The sequence below is a fragment of the Polistes fuscatus genome, unplaced genomic scaffold (assembly GCF_010416935.1).
Source record: "Polistes fuscatus isolate 324 unplaced genomic scaffold, CU_Pfus_HIC Scaffold10, whole genome shotgun sequence".
NCBI classification, from domain to species: domain Eukaryota; kingdom Metazoa; phylum Arthropoda; class Insecta; order Hymenoptera; family Vespidae; genus Polistes; species Polistes fuscatus.
Genome location: NW_025112998.1, coordinates 6,810,370 through 6,831,078, shown reverse-complemented (window position 1 = coordinate 6,831,078; position 20,709 = coordinate 6,810,370). Strand labels below are relative to the sequence as shown.

The 20,709-nt window shown below is 35.0% G+C and overlaps 1 protein-coding gene across 1 annotated transcript in view; it reads left to right on the top strand.

The window, feature by feature from the left end:
* The window catches only part of LOC122525713 (semaphorin-1A), a 148,136-nt gene extending 129,165 nt beyond the window's left edge, over positions 1-18,971 (top strand). The window contains exons 2-9 of the mRNA XM_043648637.1: positions 7,771-7,867; positions 11,281-11,690; positions 14,539-14,627; positions 15,498-15,639; positions 15,785-16,133; positions 16,229-16,845; positions 16,921-17,131; positions 17,203-18,971. Coding sequence (XP_043504572.1) covers positions 7,771-7,867; positions 11,281-11,690; positions 14,539-14,627; positions 15,498-15,639; positions 15,785-16,133; positions 16,229-16,845; positions 16,921-17,131; positions 17,203-17,473 — 2,186 coding nt within the window. The 3' untranslated portion in view covers positions 17,474-18,971. The remainder of the gene's footprint in view (positions 1-7,770; positions 7,868-11,280; positions 11,691-14,538; positions 14,628-15,497; positions 15,640-15,784; positions 16,134-16,228; positions 16,846-16,920; positions 17,132-17,202) is intronic.
* Positions 18,972-20,709: the final 1,738 nt, after the last annotated feature.

The window sequence follows — 20,709 nt, the reverse complement described above, 5'->3', positions numbered from 1 at the left end:
CATCTGTGAAAACATTTGCTTTGCGTTTACGTTTCTCACCCTCTCCTGCTTCTCCTTCTCTTTCTCTCCTACTCCGGTCTCACTTTTACCAATTCGCTCATTCTTTCTCTCTCTCTCTGTTACACACACACATACACACAGAGAGTAGCTTTCTTGGCACTTTCAGGACGGAATTTAATCAAAGTCACGACATTTGAGGCACGATCGTGTTACAACCGTCTCGAACGATTCTCCTACTTTTCTGTTCAACCCCCAAGCCTCCTCCTTCCTACTCGTGAGAATCCCTTGGCTGATTTCATTTATTGCAGTACCGAGAGCGTGCTCGAAATAACGAATTAGCTTCATCGTGATCGACATTCACCAGTCGGGAATAGTACTCTATTATTTCTTTTTCTTTTTACCTCTTCCTCTACTTTTTTTTTTTCGTTCTCTATCTGTCTACGCTTTTAAAAGAAGTAGAAGTAGAAGTAGAAGAAGAAGAAAGACGATCGTGCGTTTAATTGCTATTCGCTGGGTATTCCATCTTTCTTGATAACCAGCTAATTACCGACTTTCACATAGTAACAGAAGCAACCAAGCAAGTCGGTGAATAATATTCCTCCGTCTCCTTCAACTTGGCCTTTCGGCAACTCAAAAGTGAGAGAGAGAGAGAGAAAGAGAGAACGGTTGGATAGTTTTATCATCAAGCTGTCTCGGAGATTTTCATCGAGGATGAAATTTCTTCGAGATATTAAGCCTGACGTAAAAAGTTTCAACAGTTCGTTATACGAGTTTGTATTATCTGCGAATCAATGTAAGGGATGAAACACGACTAAAACATCGTTAACGTTTTATTAGTATTAAAACTCATTAGTTTGTAAACTATAAATTAATATTATAAATTTATTAATATATTTTATATAGGATATTTATAATAATAATAATAATTTAGATTCTAAATGAATTGGATAGATAATGATCATTATAACGTACTTGTCAGGAACGGAATCTATAAATCATTTTTGATATCCAATATAGTGCAAGTTTAATAGAACACCCCGTAGAGTTTTGATCTTAGCTATCCGTAACTCTAACATCCCTTAGACTTTGTTTCATCTCCTTCTATATCTCTCTCTCTCTCTCTCTCCCTCTGTTTTTTTCTTTTTGTCAACAAAGTTCGATCTAGGAAGTTTGACGAGGAACGAACGCCTGGCGTAACTTTGAACGCGTTCAATATTTTCAAATCCACGTTTCTCGATTATAGTTCGTACAGGATCAGGAAGAAACTTAGCTACGTGATTTGTGGTAGAACAGTAGATAAATCCACTTCGCTTTCCTTTCTTTTCAAGTTTCGAGCTTCGAGTTCGTCTTATTTCTTCACTTCTCCTACCACCTTCTTCTTCTTCTTTTTCTTCTTTTAATGTATTCACGCTCCAGTGATTTTATCGATTATTATCTTTTATTGCTTTTGTAATTATTATATATCTTGGATAAGGTTACACACGTTTTATTTATTCAGTTTATTATCTTTTTTTATAGACATTTTATTATTGCATACTGTTTCATATTGTGTTCTTTTTATTTTTATTTTTATTTTTATTTTTATTTTTATTTTATGGAGCAGAGGTATAATAATTTAGAAATAAATACATAAAGTATCGCAATTCAATAGACCGATAAAGACGCTTTGGTGTACCAGCCTCGATATCGTTAAAATTTCTCATCGATCTTCCGATGCCGCAACAGCCCCAGATTTTTACACCTTTCGACCACGTGTAAGTCGATACTTATATCTCCTCTCTCTCTCTCTCCCTCCCACCCTTTGTTTTACTCTTTCACTTTCAATGTGGTTTATATTTTGTATCGGTTTTCACGCCTCTGCGTATCTCGTCTGAAACTCCTCTTTCCTATACCTATTGTTTTTATCACCGTGGATTATTTTTTATATTTGTTGGTTTTTTTTTTTCTTTTTTCGAGCATCCCACGTTACGTTATTTTATTAGATAAAAAATATATATAATAATAATAATAATACATTGTTATATCATGAACGTAAAATATTTACGTATAATTCCGTTCATTTGCTATGGGGGAAAAATGACCGAATCAAATATGAATTAATTGATTTATAAAAGAAGAATTGTCCAATTACTTTTCTCTATCGCCAATTTGAAGGAGCAGCATGGCACGAGTTGGAAAATTGTTTCTCCCTAAAGCTAGTAATTTGACGAATCGAAATTCCATGACATCTTTTCGTGATCGAGAGAATGGTCGCGGAAAGATTGGAATCGGACGATTAATTTTGGAAAACGATAACGTAACGAAGCAGGAACTTCATGAGAGAGAGAAAAGGAGAGAGAAAGATCGAGATAGAATACAAATTCTCAGTTTAATTTCAGAAGCAATCAGAGAAAGAGGTCGTTTCGTCTCGTTTCCTTCCTTCCCTCTCACTCTTCCTCTCTCTCTCTCTCTCTCTCTCTTTCTTTTTTCTTGAGAGAGTACTCGACTATTATTAATTTTTCAAAATATTTATATCATAAGCTATATTAACCTGTAAGTTATAAGTAATCGCAAAATGAATTCGTAATATTACGTTGTAAAATCAAAATGAAATGAAATTAATTTAAGCAGAAATAATCTCGTAATTAATTTCCCTTTGTGTTTATCTTGATTTCTGTCATATACGCGTGTATATTTCAAATCAAGAGAGAAAAAGAGAGAGTTCTTTGTGTTAGTCTATTAAATAATTGATATTCTTTTAACGTAATTGCATTAACGAGTAATCTGTAATAAATAAATAAAAATAGAAGAGAGTGTGAAAACTACACGCGACTGCAGTGAACTTCTTAAGTTTTTTATTTATGTTGAAAACATAAAAAAAATAACTTTATTGAATTATTAGATTATTTATTATTTTTCTCGGCGCACTTATACTGTCCGTTTCATAAAAATGATTTTTTTTTTCTGCCTATTTATATGCTCTACTCGAAAACTAAGATTATTAAAAGTATTTGTATACACGCACACGCATAACATACTTGAAATATTTATTTCATATATACATTTCATACATTTGATTATTTTAAAAAAAAAAGATAATGTGCCAGAAGGACCGTAAGAAAGTGAATAATGATTAAACATATAAATAAATTTCGATCAAATTTATTACAGCCATTCGTTCCGTAATACTTGCGTTACATAATTTATATTAGAATTATTACATGATATGAATGCACAAAAACTATTCTTTTATCTGTTCTTTATCTGGTACCTCCACTCCGAGAAGACAAAGTGTTCAACGAAATTTGTTTAATAATTTGTTTAATGTCGTTGATTTATCACTTAGCAAATGATATATATTTTTAAGATAACATTATGGTGATGATTTATAACAATCTCGGTTTTATAGAAGTTTAATTTTATGTGTTTTTCGTTTGCTTGAGAAATATTTAAAAAAATGTTAATGAAAGTAAATGTCTATTTTTTCAATCTTTGATTTAATACCATAATTTCAATAGTTTACAATTAAAAAATTTTCTCTTCAACTTATTATCCAAGTTTGATGAAAAATCATGAAGATTATTTGAAATCGACTTACCAACCCAATTAACGTATAATAAATAAAGCCAATTTACATTATTCCATTATTAAATTAACGCAAACGTGCAAACACTTTGATATAGATTCGGTTAAAACTTCAAATGTAAAACGCAAGTTTTTGTTAAACAAACGCAAGAATTTAAACGTTCAAATTTACATTAGATTAAAACTTTGAATGTAGCACGTAAGTTGTTACAATGCGAACGCACGCATTGATGTGCACTGAGGTGTATTGAGTATTACTTTTAATAATCATAAAAATTTCTCTATGTCATAATAAATGCTCCTCGTATTATTTCAAATCCAATAAAAATATTTTAATTTCTTATGGAATTATTCCACACATATTCATATTCTTTTTGCATTACTCATCTTATCATAGTTATCTATTATTACCTTGGTATCATAGATAACTATGAATATGGTATCTTAATTTTTGTTAATATAATAGAAAAAATAAGAAACCCTGTAACATAATTTAATTTTATATTTATAAATATAACTTCTCTAAATAATATTTATTAATTTATTTTTATATCATTAATGATATAATAAAAAACTAGATAACAAAGGCATGCGTAGAAAAATGAAATTCGACGTACAATACTCGAGCAAAACTTTTCAATTTGCATTATTTAATAATAAAATTTAAATAACCGAAAAGTGAACATTACAAAATTTCGAATTCTCGATGCATTATAAAATGTGAATTACTACATTTGAACAAAAGTGAATACGAAAAATAGTCCCTGTTTTGAATTTATTAATATAATCCACTCTCTTGAGTGTGGGGAACCCTTTTAATTAGATTTATAAGGTGATAATGAACCCCTTTGGATTTTGTTTCTTTAATTGTGATAAGGGTGAATATTCAAGATAAATTTTTATCATATGTTACAACACCGTCGAAGATTACGATGGTATATAATATATATGATTATGCAATGAATCATATTTTACTGCAAGTGGTAGCATTTTACGAGAGGATTTACACAAAAAAGAATTATTCCGAATGAAAATCTACAAGCTTAATAATCCAGGGTTATGTACAATCCCGTATGCAAGCCTGGTCCCTGTTTTGAACTTATTAATATAATCCACTCTCTTGAGTGTGGGACACCCTTTTAATTAGATTTATTTATATACCAAGACTTATGCATTTTTATTGCAATAATATAATAAATATATATAAAATAATAATAATAATAAAATATAATTAATATGCGCTTATATGAGTGCTGGCTGTCATTCCGTTTCATTTCGTTTATTTACCAAGAATTATACATTTCTAATATAAATTATTCAAAATATCTTCTCATTATATTTTGCAGTATTTAAATATAAATTAATTATTAATTATAGATTATATCAAATGAAATGTTTTAATTATATTATTAGATAAATTTCTTTGGTTCAATAACAAAAATTCAAATATTTGAAATATTTATTTCATATTTATTTGATTTATTTTATATTAAACGTATAATACTATATCGACGATAGTTGCGATTTGGTAAATCATAATATAATCTCGCGACTGCAATATATATGCATATGCACATTATGAGTGATGCATTAATTAAAAACTATCGCGGAACGATATACACACACACACAATTCACACACACTACCTAATACGAGCACACAAGTGCAAAGTACACTGTGCAACTACTAGCACAAAAACAGCCCCCAATATGGAAAAAAATGAAAACTAAACTTGTACTAACTGTTTTTCACCCATAAGAGTGCAACACCTGGGCACACGCATTAATGAGAACGCAGAAAGCATGAGAGGGAAGAAAAGGGGGATTTAGTATATTATGCTGAAAATCTTCATCTAAAAAACATAATTCACATGCATAAATACGTAAAAACATTTTAATAAAAATTCATCTAAACGAGTTGAAGACTCTCTGCGAGTCATTTGGCGAATATTATGATTTAAACAAGATGAATGAGAAAAATGACTAGTGCCTTATGTTATACCATTAAAATTCTATGAACACCATAAGCAATAACTGTTACTGGATCTCTCATCACGGGGAAAGATTGCTACGTCGAAGATCCATTTGAAAATTATCGAATAAACGTCAGAAATGAAAGAAAAGAATGAAAGAAATATTTACCCATAGTTACATATTCTTCTATTGATTAGTATGATTTCAATAGGATGATGGATTTTCAATAATTTATTCACTTTTTTTATTTGTTTTAATTTACGATCTTAAAGAGTTGCAATTTTATCAAATCAACACTAGTTTTGATCAAATTTTACAAAATTTACTCGCGAACCGTCCGTTAAGTATCAAATGTAATCTTGAATTTTTGATAAGCTTAATTGAAATGCATAATACATATTAAAAAAATATGTATCAAAAGTAATAGATTATTTAAAATAAAAAAAATAATCGATTAAAAACAATAATTTTGTAAATATATTAAATAAGCCTATAACAAAACTACAACAATACAAATATATCCCAAAATAAAAGTTAACACAAATCGGTAAATAACTCGAGGATATAAATTATTCCTTAATTAGTTCCCATTATATTCGTCTCTCTTTTTATTCCCATGTCTTTCTATGTGTATCTTTTAGATACATTTGTTTCCTATTATCTTTCACGATGATTACGGAAAACAATATCGACGTTAATTCGTTTCTACAGGAAGACGTATGATCCTTCTCTCCGATAATGGCCCGTTCATTCTCTCCCTCGTCGTCATTGGTGCTCGTTACCACTCGCCTATTCGCCTATCAAATTGCACGGATCGAAAACGAGCCTATCCGTTCTCTATGTTCGATTGTATGTGTCTGTCTCTCCGTATGTGTATGCGTGCATGCGCGCGCGCGCGCATATACATATGTAGACGTGCGTGTGTGTGTGTGTGTAGTGCATTGGGTTGCGACTCCCGATCGTTTATCGAATCATCGCCGTGAAAATTCGTGGGAAAACGCGTTGTAATCATCGTCGATCATCGAATCCATCGAGTGTCAACCCTCGTCCGTGACACCCTTTCGCGGTTTTATTAATTAAATCCACGTTCCACGGACTATCTCGACTCCACAAACTAATTAATCGAACGACTTTTTCCGCAACTAAATCTTTTACCTATTTTCTTTTCTATTTTCCACTTTTTTTATTGTCTCTTATTACAACAATTTCCTTCGATCGTTAGGAAAAACGTTCGATCGTTATAAAAAAAAAAAATAATCTACATTCCCATCTCTCTCTCTCTCTCTCTCTTTTTCTCTACTTATTTTAATTTAAAAAATAGTTCGAATGTTTATTATTTAAAAATCCCTTTGGATCGTTAGAAAAAAAAAGAAAAGAAAAAAGAAGGAAAAGAAATAAGAAATAAAACGGAAGTTTCGTATTTCTTTTTATTTTAAAATCCCTCTCGCTCTTCACTCATTACCGAACTATCTCTCTTCTCTTTTTTTATGGTTCAAAGTTTAAAGATATTATCGATATAAAAATTTCTTTGGGCCATTAAAAAAACCATAAAAAGGAGAATAGGAGCGAAAGAAGAAGAAGAAGAGTTCTAATTTTTATTCTTTTTCAATATTTTTCTTTTTACCCTTGTTTTTTTTTTTTTTTTTTTTCAACAACGAAAGAGATAGGGTGGTACCGCGTACACTTCATAGAAATATATCTCCCTCTCTTTCTCTCTTTATCTAATTAGAAGAAGAGAAGAACGTAACGTTGGGAGTCTTCTTCTCTTGGGAGAAGACGAAGGATGAGTAGGAAGGTTGGGAGGGGGTGGGTGGGGGTGGGGGTGGAGAAGGAACAGGAGAGCCTGTACGAAACAAAAGACTTCTTATTTACCCTCGATCGTAAGATAAAGTACTCATCGACACGCGAAATTCGCTAATGATCGGCCACGGGCATTGTTCTCCTCGACGCTCTTGCGACGGTCAAAAGGAAACTTATTACGCTTATTAACTTGGCTTCCGTTGAGAATTATGAAAGAATGAGTGGGAGAGAGAGAGAGAGAGAGAGATGGAAGAAAGAAAAAGAAAGAACCAAATCGCATTGGCCAAGCACCGAGCAATGAAACGAGACTAGCAGTCGACTAATTAGATGAATAAGATAATTCCATTTTTTTTTTTCTTTTTTTTTTTTTTTTTTTGGTTCAAACGATGGAACGAAAACTTAACCTGCCATTTCTTCTGTTTTTCTTTTACAGGTGCCGAAGATGTGTTCAGGTTTACGGGAAATGAAACGCACACAGACTACTTTCGGTTGGTGCTCAGGGATGCCAACTATCTTCTCGTTGGCGGAAGGTAAATATAGGTTTCATTTGATAGAAGTGCTTTAATTAAAGGACCACCATTCGAATCTTCTTCTTCTTCTTCTTCTTCTTCTTTACTTTACTTCTATGGTGTCAGTCTTACTTATTCAACATTTACAATATTACGTAGATTAGTACTTTTATATATCTATACGGGGGTTTGATTTTGTAATATCAGATTTATCAAAGTTTCTCTTCATCTCATTAATTTTTTGTGCAATCAATATCTTGATACAAATTTATCGTTTAAATATAGCCGAATAATGCATTCTGGGTATTCTATAGAATCCACGTTTCTTCACATTTTGTTTTAATTATCGATTTACATTCTAAGAAACACAACCGAGGAAGGGTTGCTGTTCAAGTTTCTCGAGTAACTGTTCCATATCACAACTTTTATAACTGATCCAAATCTTATAATTTCTATGCAAATACTTGCATGGAAAAAACGACTTTTATTTCACCATGTATAAACTGGAAATGATTAATAATGTAGCTTTTGATTAATTCGTTATCAACGTCTCATTCAAAATTAATATTCCTTTGCACAGATGTTTAATCTTTATCTTCAAGTTTTATCAAACGACAGATCATGTTGATTACTTAAACGATTAATTAAATATTCCTCGAATAGATATGCATTCGTTTTATTTCTATTTTTTAATCTTTCATATATCGTTGGACAACAAAATCTGATTTTAATTCGTAAATTCATAATTCATTTTGTACGTCGTAAAGAAAATTGTTCTACGAATAATTGATCAATGTAGGACGTTTATCGAATGAGTGATAGTTTGTAATTACTATCCTAATGAAATTTTGAACGTGTTACTAGCTTCGAGAACGAGACGATACGTCAACATCGAACTCGGAAACTCTCTCCTCCCACTCTTTCTCTCTCCGTTTTATTATATACTATAATCGTCTCGTTCAAATATGATTTATCGATTTATATCTTTAAGAAAAATAGTTCAAAGGAAATAGAGACAATTAGAAATGAATTGGAACGGAATCAATGTTACCTTAGTTTTTAACTCAACTACGTTGGCTTTCTCAATATTATTTTATTTGATATTTTTAGAGAGCGAAAGAGAGACACAAAGAGAGAGAGAGAGAGAGATAATTTACCCGAAGTAAATAACATTTTTAATGTATAATGTATAATATTAGCACGGAAAATCCTTCATTTACTTTTCATACTGTAATAACAAAAAGGTATCGTGATTTATTAACGTTCAGTTACGCTTTATTAAAGCTTAAAACAAAATCTTCCGTTTCATGCATAAATTATTCATAACAAATTCAGTATTTTGTAACGGTTTATTATTTTGTTCTATCGCAAAAGCTCTGATTCAGGGACGAGTAATGAAGATCCTTAACAATCGTCAATTGCTTTTATCGATTCGCTACAACACCTTTGTAAATGACTTTCTGTTCGTTGCAAACGGGAGAATGTAAAATTGAGAAATTAACATTTGGAATCCGACAAAAGATGACGAAGCGATTTGAACGACATTCCAATGGAATTTTGCAACTTTGTCTTTGCGAGAACAACTCGTCTCGTGGGAAACGAACGAGTTCGTTGAACGTTTCTCTCGTATAACGGCATATGTAATGATTTGACGCCATCAGGTAAATACGCGTATGGAAAATTTCATTCCAAATCGTTGGTAATTTATTCGAATTTTCCTGCTTGATAACTAACTAAAGATTACTTTTTTTTTTTTCTTCTTTTTTCTTTTAAATCTAAATCAACGTTTTATCTCACTTATCAGACGCTAATCAAATATTCGTCGGCTAACAAGAGTAACGTGTGAATTAATAATAATAAAGAGAGAAAAAAAAAGAGAAAAATAAAGAAGAAAAGAAAATCTCAAGGGTAAAGCAGCGCGTCGTTTCCACTTTTTATTTTTTGTTCACTTCATCGATTCTTTTCTGATAATTTCGATGCAACATCGTCGTCGGGAATTAACAAACGAAAAAACAAACACAAAGGACAAAATGTTTTCCAAAAAAGAAAAAAAAAAAGTTTCTAAACGCGAATAACTCATTGTTCTCTCTTTATCTTTCTCTTTGCTTTTGATTTTTGCTTTTCTTCGTTCTTCGTTCTTCTCGTTCTTCGAAAAGCTCTAAGTAGTTATGCGTAACTCGAACGTCTGTAAAAACTTTGGAAATTTCCTACTCTTAAAGGGGAGCTAGCTTTCAAGAAACGAAAGGTCTTACAACGATGTCTCGTCGTTATTTAACGCTCGAATTAGAATCATAAGGAAGCTGGGAACAAAAATGGGAAAAGTAAGCTGCTGAACGTTGGGAAAATTAAATTATGCTTTTAAGTCCATTAAAAATGTGCTTTTTTTTCTATTACGACAGGAATATCGATTCAACTGTCATTTGACAAAACATCGGAAAAGAAAATATAAGAAATGAATTCATTTCTAAATACACCCACCGTCTTTTTCATAAGATAAGATTTTTGTTTTTAAAAGGGACGAAATTCGAGTCGCATCTATCCTTTCGTATTCCGCATTAACGATGGCGTTCCTTTTCTATATTTTTTTTTTTTTATTTCTTTTTGTCCTACCGATTCTCTTTTTACAACGATAGCAAATCGAACCTTTAACGCGATACACGTCGAAATCGCCTATGCATACTCGCCCGTATTTGCATTCATAATTCGAATGGTCGGTAGAAAAGAAAAAAAGAAAAAAAAAAGAAAAAAGAGGAAAATATTAAAAAATAAAAAGGAAAAGGGGGAAAAAAACACGCAAAAAAAAAAAAAGGTAAAAACCACAGTCGAATGTAAATGAAGAGATACGCAGTTTCTAGGAAATCGAATCTTCCTGTTAATTTTGAGTTTGCAATGCAAACGGCCGCGACTTCGTCGTGTCTCTTCTCTCTCTCTCTTTCTCTCTCGCATTTCGTTGTCCCTAAAGAAGAGTAAGGAGTAGAAGAAGAAGAAGAAGTAGAAAAGAGGAGGAGAGGAAATGTGACGATTTTTTCAAAAGAATTGCATAATTTTCTCGCTTGAAAACTGAGAGTGCAGTGTACAATAAAATTGTTGTTTCGCGTTCCTTCCGATTTTTCATTTTTTTCTTTTCTTAATTTTATATTCCGTTGCTTCTCTCTCCTTTTATTTTGCCATTGATATTTATTTGATTATTAAATAATAACTAATCTACTCGTTAATTACTAACTACCCGTATATTAGATTGGTGCGTATGAAGTGAATATATAAAACTGCGTATGTTTTTTCAAAAGATGTTTTATTTAATCAAAATAAACAACTCTGTTTGCTTTATAAAACTTTTCTCAACGAGATTTGAATGCACAGATGCCTGTCTTCAAAAATTTCTAATCCAATGAGCGTCGACGAAAAAATAAAATTGTGTTTTTCGTTGTTTGCAGAAATTTAGTGCATAACCTGAGCTTGACCGATCTGACGGAACAACAAAGGCTTACGTGGTATTCGACGGAAAAGGATGTAAAGATGTGCGTAGTTAAAGGTACGCCAGAGGAAAACTGCCAGAATTATATACGAATCCTCGTGAAGACGAACTCGAGCACCCTTTTGGTGTGCGCAACGAACGCCTTCAAACCGATGTGCCGCGATTATCTAGTACACGCAGGTAATTACACGATGATCAAGGAAAAAGCAGCACAAGCTATGTGTCCTTACGATCCTCAACACAACAGTACCTACGTTTACGTCGACGGTGAACTTTACACCGGAACTGTCGCCGATTTTGCTGGAATGGATCCCATTATCTACAGGGAACCCTTACAAACCGAACAATACGATTCGATGAGTCTCAATTGTGAGTATCCGTTTTACAATTTAATAATAGTCTACTAATATATTTGATTTGTGTTTCGAAAATAAATAATGGGATTTGTAAGATCTTGAAAAGTTCGTTAAGAGTCTGACATTTTTAAGAAATTAATTAATTACCTATGAAAATTTCATATTGTTTTCTTCGTCATAAAAATATAACTCGGAATTAGATATAAAAGAGAATTTAATTAATAAGGGGGAAATTGTATGATATCTTTCACGTTTTTTTCCTTTATTACGATTTAATATTACAATTTGAAGCGACATTTTCGTCGTTATTAAAGAAACGTGTTGCCAAAAAGATGCCAAACACGAGTAGGGGTTTATGGAAAATTTAGTAAGAACAAAAATATCCAATGTTACTGGTAGCAAGTTTTATTATCATACATATTCGATATCGAGTTAAAAGAAAATATTTTATTTCCTTTTGAACGTACTTTATTCGAATAAAAGATGAAGCCAAAGAGTTAACCAACCTCGACGTAAGTTCAACGATGGTAGTTTCCTTCGTTCGTTTGAAATTCCAAAAGAATCTTTCTCTGTTTTTCTTCATTTCTCTTTCTTATAAATTCACGGATACTTAAGTACGAAAAGGGATTATTTAACAGGTCAAGTTTCTCCTTCTCGTCTCGAGAAAAAGGATAAATTCGATTTTGGAAAATCCTCGGACGAAATCCAAACGAAAGAGAAACGAAGAGGAAGAAAAGATAACTCGGAGGATTAATCGAAAATTATTCAGAAAATTTGACGATCGAGCTAGGGAGGGTATCATCAAGTCAAATTCTAATCCACTTGATCTAATTTCAAAATTAATCGTACGTTTAAGGAAGATTTAGAAATAGGTAAGAGTATATAGGAGGAGGAATATCCATCTCAACCGTCCCACGTCGTTTTCCAACGGATCGCAGCAAAAAGGCGCACAACCGTAAAATATATAAGAAAAGGAAATTGTAGGAAACGCAAAAACATCTCGGGGGGGGGGGGGCCAAAATTTATTTGCCACTAAATAAATTGCCAGACTTTCTGCCAAAGGATTTTCCACAAATTTCCTTCGCAGTTTCCCTTTTGCGCGATTTGTTAAAATATGAGAGCTTTGAAAAAGACACTCTGCAGAACTTGACTCCCTTCGCGATCTTTGGAAAATAAGTTAGAACCGAGTATCAGTTTCGTGCAATTAAGAAACAAAGAGAAATATATCCAACGAGAAAAAAAGGAAATAAAAATATAAAAATCTCTTTGTTCTTTCCTTTTTTTCAAAAAATCGACCGAGTTTTCTTGTTCTTTACAAAAGCACTTTTCTATGCGATAAGACGCGCGCATCGTGTAAGTAGCTTAAACTTCTGCTACCACCTCCCTGTTTTATTTCCAGTTTTCCTTTTTTTTCTTTTTTCTTCCTTTTCTTTCTATCATATTATACGATATTATGATGTAAGAAACAGGCACGAGGCGTTTTAACGTTAAAAACTTGTTAACCGAACAAAAACCCATACGAATACCTACATGTACGCAGCTCGAACGAGATCAGAGATATTAATAAAAAGGTACGAAGGGAATGAAAATTTCCGTTAAGACTCGTCGATGTCGTCGGTCGATCGGTTGGTTGGATGGTTGGATGGTTGGGTGGTTGGTTGGTCGGTTGGTTGGTTGGTTGGTAGGTTGGTTGGTTGGTTGGTTCGAACAGAGCGTTAAAATTGATACGTCACTTTGTTCGAGGCACCCTTCTACCCCTAACCACCCCAACCCCTCCGCCCCTCCTCCCCTCCTACCTCGTCTCCGAGGGTATTTTAATTGAACGGTGTACGAGCGCTAATCAAGTTTTCCTACCCAAGTTGGATAATATTGATTTTGGTCGGGAGAAAATTCAATTTTCCCTTTTCTGTCTCTCTCTCTCTCTCTCTTTATATCTTTTCCTTTTTTTTTTCTTCCCCATCTTTTGTCTCGTTTTTCTCTCTATTTCTCTCTATCCTTTTCTTGCTTTTTCTTGCTTCATCTTTTCGTTCTTGAACAATTTACAAGTCGACTTCCGATCGACCGGAGAAACGAGAGAGAGAGGAGAGCTTGCCGGATAAAAAACACGCCAATCAAAGTATTTTTAATCGTACGGAATAAGAATAAAATTGCACGCCAGGCGAAATCGTGTCAAATTTTTTGTTAAAAAGCTCGGAATAATTTGTCGTCCATCGAACGAAATTCGAATAGTCATCGAAACTTTGGTTAGAAACGTGCGTTTGTGTCCTCTCTGTGTGCGTGTGTGCGTGTGTGTGTGTGTAAGCGCGTAAGAAAGGAAAATGGAGAAAATTTATAGGACACTTCGTACGTATCGCACGAGATTAATATTACTTTATGAATCTTAAGAAGCTTATGAAAACCCTGTCACGGTTAATAAATCGATAAAGTTTTCCTACTTTACTGACAAAAGAGAAATAGAGTTTTACCGCGGGATTCTTGAAATAATCGCTTAAAATAAAAGACTTCTGTATGGGAGTCCTGTTCGGAAAGGAATTATAGGGATGACTATAACGAACTTAACAGACTGATATTTCAAACCTTTCTTAATCCTTTTAACGAAAGAATACTCTTCTTTTTTTTTTGTTTTGTTCCTTTTCTTAGAGAAAAATAAAAGTTTGATATACTTCGGGACAGGTACTTTTAACGAGAGATAAAATATCGGTAGAACGCCGTTCTTATCTACAAAATGTACAAAACTTTGTCGGAAAAAGTACTTCTTCTAAAACAAAAACGTATTAAAATATGTATAAAACATTTTTGTTTTGTTTGTTTATTTGCGTATGTTCGAATTGAAGAATGATAAAACATTGATCTCGTTGCAGCTCCAAATTTCGTGAACTCCATGTCCCAAGGAGACTTTGTCTATTTCTTCTTCAGGGAGACCGCCGTCGAATATATAAACTGCGGCAAGGTGAGTAACGATCGATGAATCTCTTGATTACCATCGAGGGAACGTAATTAAAGCGGAAATAATTTATTAAGCGCATTACCGATCCGTTGATTATATATTCCTGAACGAGAGAGTCACGTGACTCGGGTTTTATAATATATTTTCATACCATATTTATGATTTTACATGGTAAAACACGCTTTTCGCGAGATCGGATAAGCGAACAATTTGTACAAATTTACACCCTTATTCTAATGATTATAGATTAAGTTTACAAAAAATTTCTCCCGCTATCTTTTGTTCTTTTCGATGCCAGATTTCTAAAATATATTTTATGAAATTTGATTTAGTTGAAGATCGAATCCAATAGAGAAATAAAGTTTGTCTTTTCTTTCTCGTAACAACTGGTACTTTCGGAGGGTACTTTTCTTCGCGACATTTCTTATCACCCATTTAAGACGATTAAGTCTCTTACGATCAGTGGCCATTCAGAATGAGCTTTTAGAGAAGGCCCGTTCTTTAGCCATTCTCTAACTGCAAACGATTCCACCCTTCTCTCGTCCCCGGTTCTTTTCGATCGAAAGAAAGTTCGAAAGCTGAGGGGGGCGGGGGTCAGGTCAATTGTGAATGAGTCGTCTTAAGTCCTGCCCTCTGGCTTATTACGAAAGCTTCTCCTTGTGCTTTGGAGTTTTTACAACCTTTGACAGATTTCTAAAAGTTACAAGACGAAAAGCTTCCTGATATAGCCAAGTACAGTAGGAAAAATAAACGATTCTTGATCGTTCGCTTCAATAAGAAGATAAACTTTAATATAACGGATAAATACCTACAACTACACCGCTCGTAAAGCTTTTCTTTCCTCCTTATCTAAGTTTTATTTGACCTTTCCAGGCCGTTTATTCTCGCGTGGCGAGAGTCTGTAAATACGATCGGGGTGGACCCCATCGTTTCCGTAACAGATGGACGTCTTTCCTCAAGTCTCGACTTAATTGCTCCGTCACCGGGGACTTTCCTTTTTACTTCAATGAAATACGTGAGTTGTAACTCTTAAAAAGGGAATTTTCATTTAATAAATATCAATGCCACGAGAGAAAAGACAATTTGTTCGAATCAAAATCTCTTCCAAATGTTCTACTTCGTAAATGTACATTTTGGTATATTCATTTTTGGATTAACAGAGTCAACGACCGAACTGATATCCGGACAATACGGAAGTTTATCAGCCCAGCTGATATACGGCACGTTCACGACCCCGGTGAATAGCATAAGCGGCTCAGCCGTGTGCGCATTTTCCCTCCAGGACATCACCGATACCTTCGAGGGTAATTTCAAGGAGCAAAGCGCCCTCAACTCAAACTGGCTGCCTGTACAAAGTGCCAAAGTACCCGAACCCAGACCAGGAATATGCTCCAACGATTCTCACACTTTATCGGACATCAATTTAGACTTCATCAAGACCCATTCCCTCATGGATGAATCAGTGCCGAGCTTTTTTGGACAACCGATCGTTATACGCACCAGTTTTCAGTAAGATCTACTATCTCTATAATTATATTTATTTCTTTGTCTCTGTCCTCTGATACAAAAGAATAATAAAACAAGGGAATTCGCGCGAACTTTAGTTACAGGTTCACTCAAATCGCGGTGGATCCTCAAGTGAAGACACCGGGTGGTAAAACCTATGATGTCCTTTTCATCGGCACGGACAACGGAAAAGTTATCAAAGCGGTGAACGCCGAATCAGCGGATTCTCACGAAAAAGTCAGTCCGGTTGTAATCGAAGAGATCCAAGCGTTTCCATCGACGGTGCCTGTACGCGGAATAAAAGTCGTCCGTGCCTCGCAAGCCGGCGATGGCTTGGAAGATGGCCGGCTGGTCGTTATAGCGGACAGCCAAGTTCAAGCACTGAGGTTGCATCGTTGCTACGGTGACAGGATACGGTCCTGCGGCGAATGTGTGGCTCTTCAGGATCCATATTGCGCTTGGGACAAGGTCGAAGGCAAATGCCGAGCTCTGGTTGGTCCAGCGGCTACGGATGCCAGCAGATTTTTGCAAAGCGTAGCAACTGGCATTCATGCCTCCTGCCCGCCGAGCAAGGGACTGAACAAGGACGCCAGTAGCGTCGGTGCTATATCCGCCAATCAAAATAAATTCCCTCAAGACTCGATGATACCCAACAAGGAAAGCCAAGGTGGAGAAATAATCAATATCATGCAAGACGAAGAGCAAGACAATTCAGGTAACTTTCGATATCGAATTGATCGGATTAGAATTCAATAGGACATATTTCAAATTGGATATGTTAACGCGACAGGTCCAGAAGTATCGGCCGCGGATTCGCCCCCACCGCAATACAGCGTTGAGACTTTGGTGATTGCCGTAATGGCTGGTGCATTAGCAGCTTTGCTCGTTGGTTTTATAGCGGGATACCTGTGCGGCCGAAAGTGCAGAAAAGACGAGGACGATAACTTACCGTATCCGGATACGGAGTACGAGTACTTTGAACAGCGACAGAACGTCAACAGGTAAAGTATAACTCGTGTGACCTATATCGAAAAATTCGTAACGATTAATAAAACGTCCGTTTGATACACAGGTTAGCACCGGAGCCAAAGTTACTGCCACAAGAAGAAGTTACGTACGCGGAACCTGTCCTGGTTCCCCAACCATCGAAGATGCACTCGCCAAAGGGGACCATGAGGAAGCCCCCGCCAACGCCAACGGAAACCCTCTTCCAGTTTCCGGACGGTTACGGTTTCCGTGGTCCGCGGGATAACTTTGGTACCCTTCGTTCCCACCAAGGGGACGCGTATCGTCGGAACGACGGGTTCGCGACGACGCGTAGCGTCAAAAAGGTTTATCTTTGAGAAACGAGCGAGGAGGGAGGTGGCCGTCACCGGAGCTTAGGACGGCCAACACGGATTCGTCACAACGCGGGCTCAGCCGGTAGAAGTAGTCGCGCTGTGACGGCCTCAGGGGGACAGTCCACTCGTGAGTTAGCTGGCCCGAGGGCACTCGAGTCGCCTTCGCCAACCTCCAACGTCTCCTCGAGTTCCCCCTCCCCTCCCTCCTCGTCGCCGTCGCCGACCCTCGTACCGATCGCGATGAGTGGATCGCCACCGCCGCCAACCCTAACGCCACCCTGCAGTTTCATCTATCGATCATAGTCGTCGATTATTCCCACGGCTATCGCGATCCCTTTGACGCTCTGCTTCTACCCTCCCCCCTATCCTGGGGAGGACAGGATACCTTCTTAATCGACAGTCCTACTGCGCGTTCCCAAAATGTATAGAGACTCACGGAAAAGTCTGATGCCAGTGTAACTGTGAACAAGAGTGAATGACGGAGCGAGAGAGAGAGATTGAATTTCTTTTTTTCTTTTTTCTTTTTTTTTTGTTTTTTTTTTTTTCATCGATGCCACCACGATGCCATTTTTTCCCTCGAAAAAGTTTACGAGGAATAAAAGCTTCTACGATTCTATCAGGTTAAGGGTTACCAATTGACCTTTTCGCTGGTGTTAGACCATTTGATATTCCGGTCGCTCTGTTGAAATATATCTTGAAATAATTTGAACAAATGTTTCTTTATGTTCGAAGTATGTAATAGGTGACAGCGAAAGGGTTAATCTGTTAGGCTTATAAATTCAGCTATTCCAAGTTATTCAAACGTTCCTCATGCGATCAAAGAATGATTCCACGTTGTTGCTTTAACTTGGATTAGATGATCCGAGTTGTTAGGTGTATCAGTTAGGCGGTTGGTGAGTATCGTTTGGAAAACTTAGCTATCGAGGCTCGCCCAGCTCGAGTCAAGCAGCCGAACATGGTGTGATGCTTCTGTTTTTCATGACTTTTTGCTTCGACAAAACGAATCTCGCCAATTTTTCTTTTTACGATACGTTAGTTTCACTTTGTAATACTCGAGCCCTTGCGCGTGATTGCTAATGAGTATGCATGCAAAAGAACGAGAGAGAGAGAGAGAAAGAGAGAGAGAATATACTGTGAAATATTTTAATTTTAGGAGTTGTACGCGATTATCGAATCGTAGTTCTTTAGCGTGGCACTGTTTTACAGAAACTTTGGATAAAAAGGAGTCCCGCGAAAGGTTCAATCAGAATTTGATTAGAAATTTCGTGCTTAAATGAATAGACAAGAAAAAGAAAAGAAGAAGAAGAAGAAAATAAATAAATAAAAAGAACATGGGCGGTAAAGTGTTCCAACGAAATCAGGCTCGATTGTGTGAAAATAGTGCGAATTAGTTGATCGTAATCTCCACTATTTTAGAAAAATTGTCTGTCACGGAGTGATTGTAAAACTGTGCGCCATTAGTATTATACGACAAGGCTTTTTTCGTAAAGTCAATTAAAAAGAGTGGAAGAGAAAGAGAGAACGGAGGAGGAAGGAGGATGACGAGAAAAAAAAAGAAAAAAGATGATGAAAGAAAGAAAGATAGAAAAGGAAGGAAAGAAGAAAGAAAAGTAAAGAAAAGAAAAGAAAAGAAAATAAAGGTGACTATCTTTAGGCTCATCATGCAATTTTTCTAACGTTGAAATATTTAATGCGTGATCGATAGTGCCATTAATATACAGTGACTTCTTAAAATATTCGGACACTGCCCCACATGACCAACTTTATGGCTTCCTGATTCAATTATCTAGGAAGGATTCCTCTAACTAAAAAAATATAATCAGGACGATCGTTTGATAAATAACCGATATACGAAGCCAGAAATTTAGTCATGCCAGCAGTGTCCGAATATTTTTGGGAGTCATTGTATCTCTAGGTCAACTATCTTAAAGTGCTTCTTATTTCAGTGTGTTTAGAGGTAAACGCGTATGTGATATATTATATAAAATGAAATGTTTTTCTAGGCATTGGAAGAGAGAAAGAGAGAATGAGAGTGAACGAGCGAGAGAGAGAGAGAGAGAGAGAGATAGAAAAAGCGAGAGAAAGAAAAAAAAAAGTATTCGATTAAATTCGAACATATAAAAGAGGGACGAGGAAGGAAGGATATTCATTTTTGTTCGCAATTATTCGAAAAGTTCAATTCAATTATAGATTACGTATAATTTTATTACACTATCTTCTCTATATATATATAAATATATTTTATTATTTATTTAACTATTAATATTATTACGATAAATTTGCTTTAGAATATTATAAATTCATATATATATATATATATAATTATATATATATAAATACATATATACATATATTCGAGTTAGAAGACAAAAGAAGGGAGGTGTAGGACTCGTAAAGTTTTCTTCGATCTAACCAGAAATGCATTTGACGTTCGAGTTGAATACACCTACTTAAAACACATATACGTTTCTATATATATGTATTGAATATATTATATGTGTATATAGAAAGAGAGACTGACGTTTTCCCAAAGTCGAGAGGAAAGCTTTTATTTATCCTTTTGTGAAATAACAATGGTTAAGGATGAGAGATGGCCTACCATTATTCGTTTCATGAACTTTGGAAAATGCGAACAATGAATCCTCGACTCAGCCGCCTGTAACTTTTGACACGCACACGACACACGAAAACACGAAATACGGAATACCGAAGGAGAAAGAGAAAGGGAAAGGGAAATGGAAATGGGGGTGGAAAAAAGGAAAACAATGTGAAAGACAGGAAGAAAAACAGAGAGAAAGAGAAAGAGAAAGAATGAGAAAGGTAGACAACAAGTGCTAGTTGTTCTTTAGGATATATACGCTATTATTATTAAATTATTTTATTCGTTGATCGACGATCGTTGATTAGAGAGCACGGGACTCGCCCAGAAATAACGAGGATTTAAAAAAAGTAAATTAATATTTTTTAAAAGCTCCGATATAAAAAAAATTTTAAATAAATAAATAAATAAATAAATAAATAAGGAAGATTTAACAAAGGAGAAAAGCACACACATCCCAAAAACAAACGGTTAGACTGAAAGAGCCCTTGGGCGAGCCTAGATCCATTCTTCGTTGTTCTTTGTGAACCGTTTAAAAAAATATTTAAAAAAAAAAAGACCGAATAGAAGAAAGACGAAAAGAAAGATGATAGGCGAACTGACGGACGAAAAGAAAAATGGACACTTTGATTTTATCGAC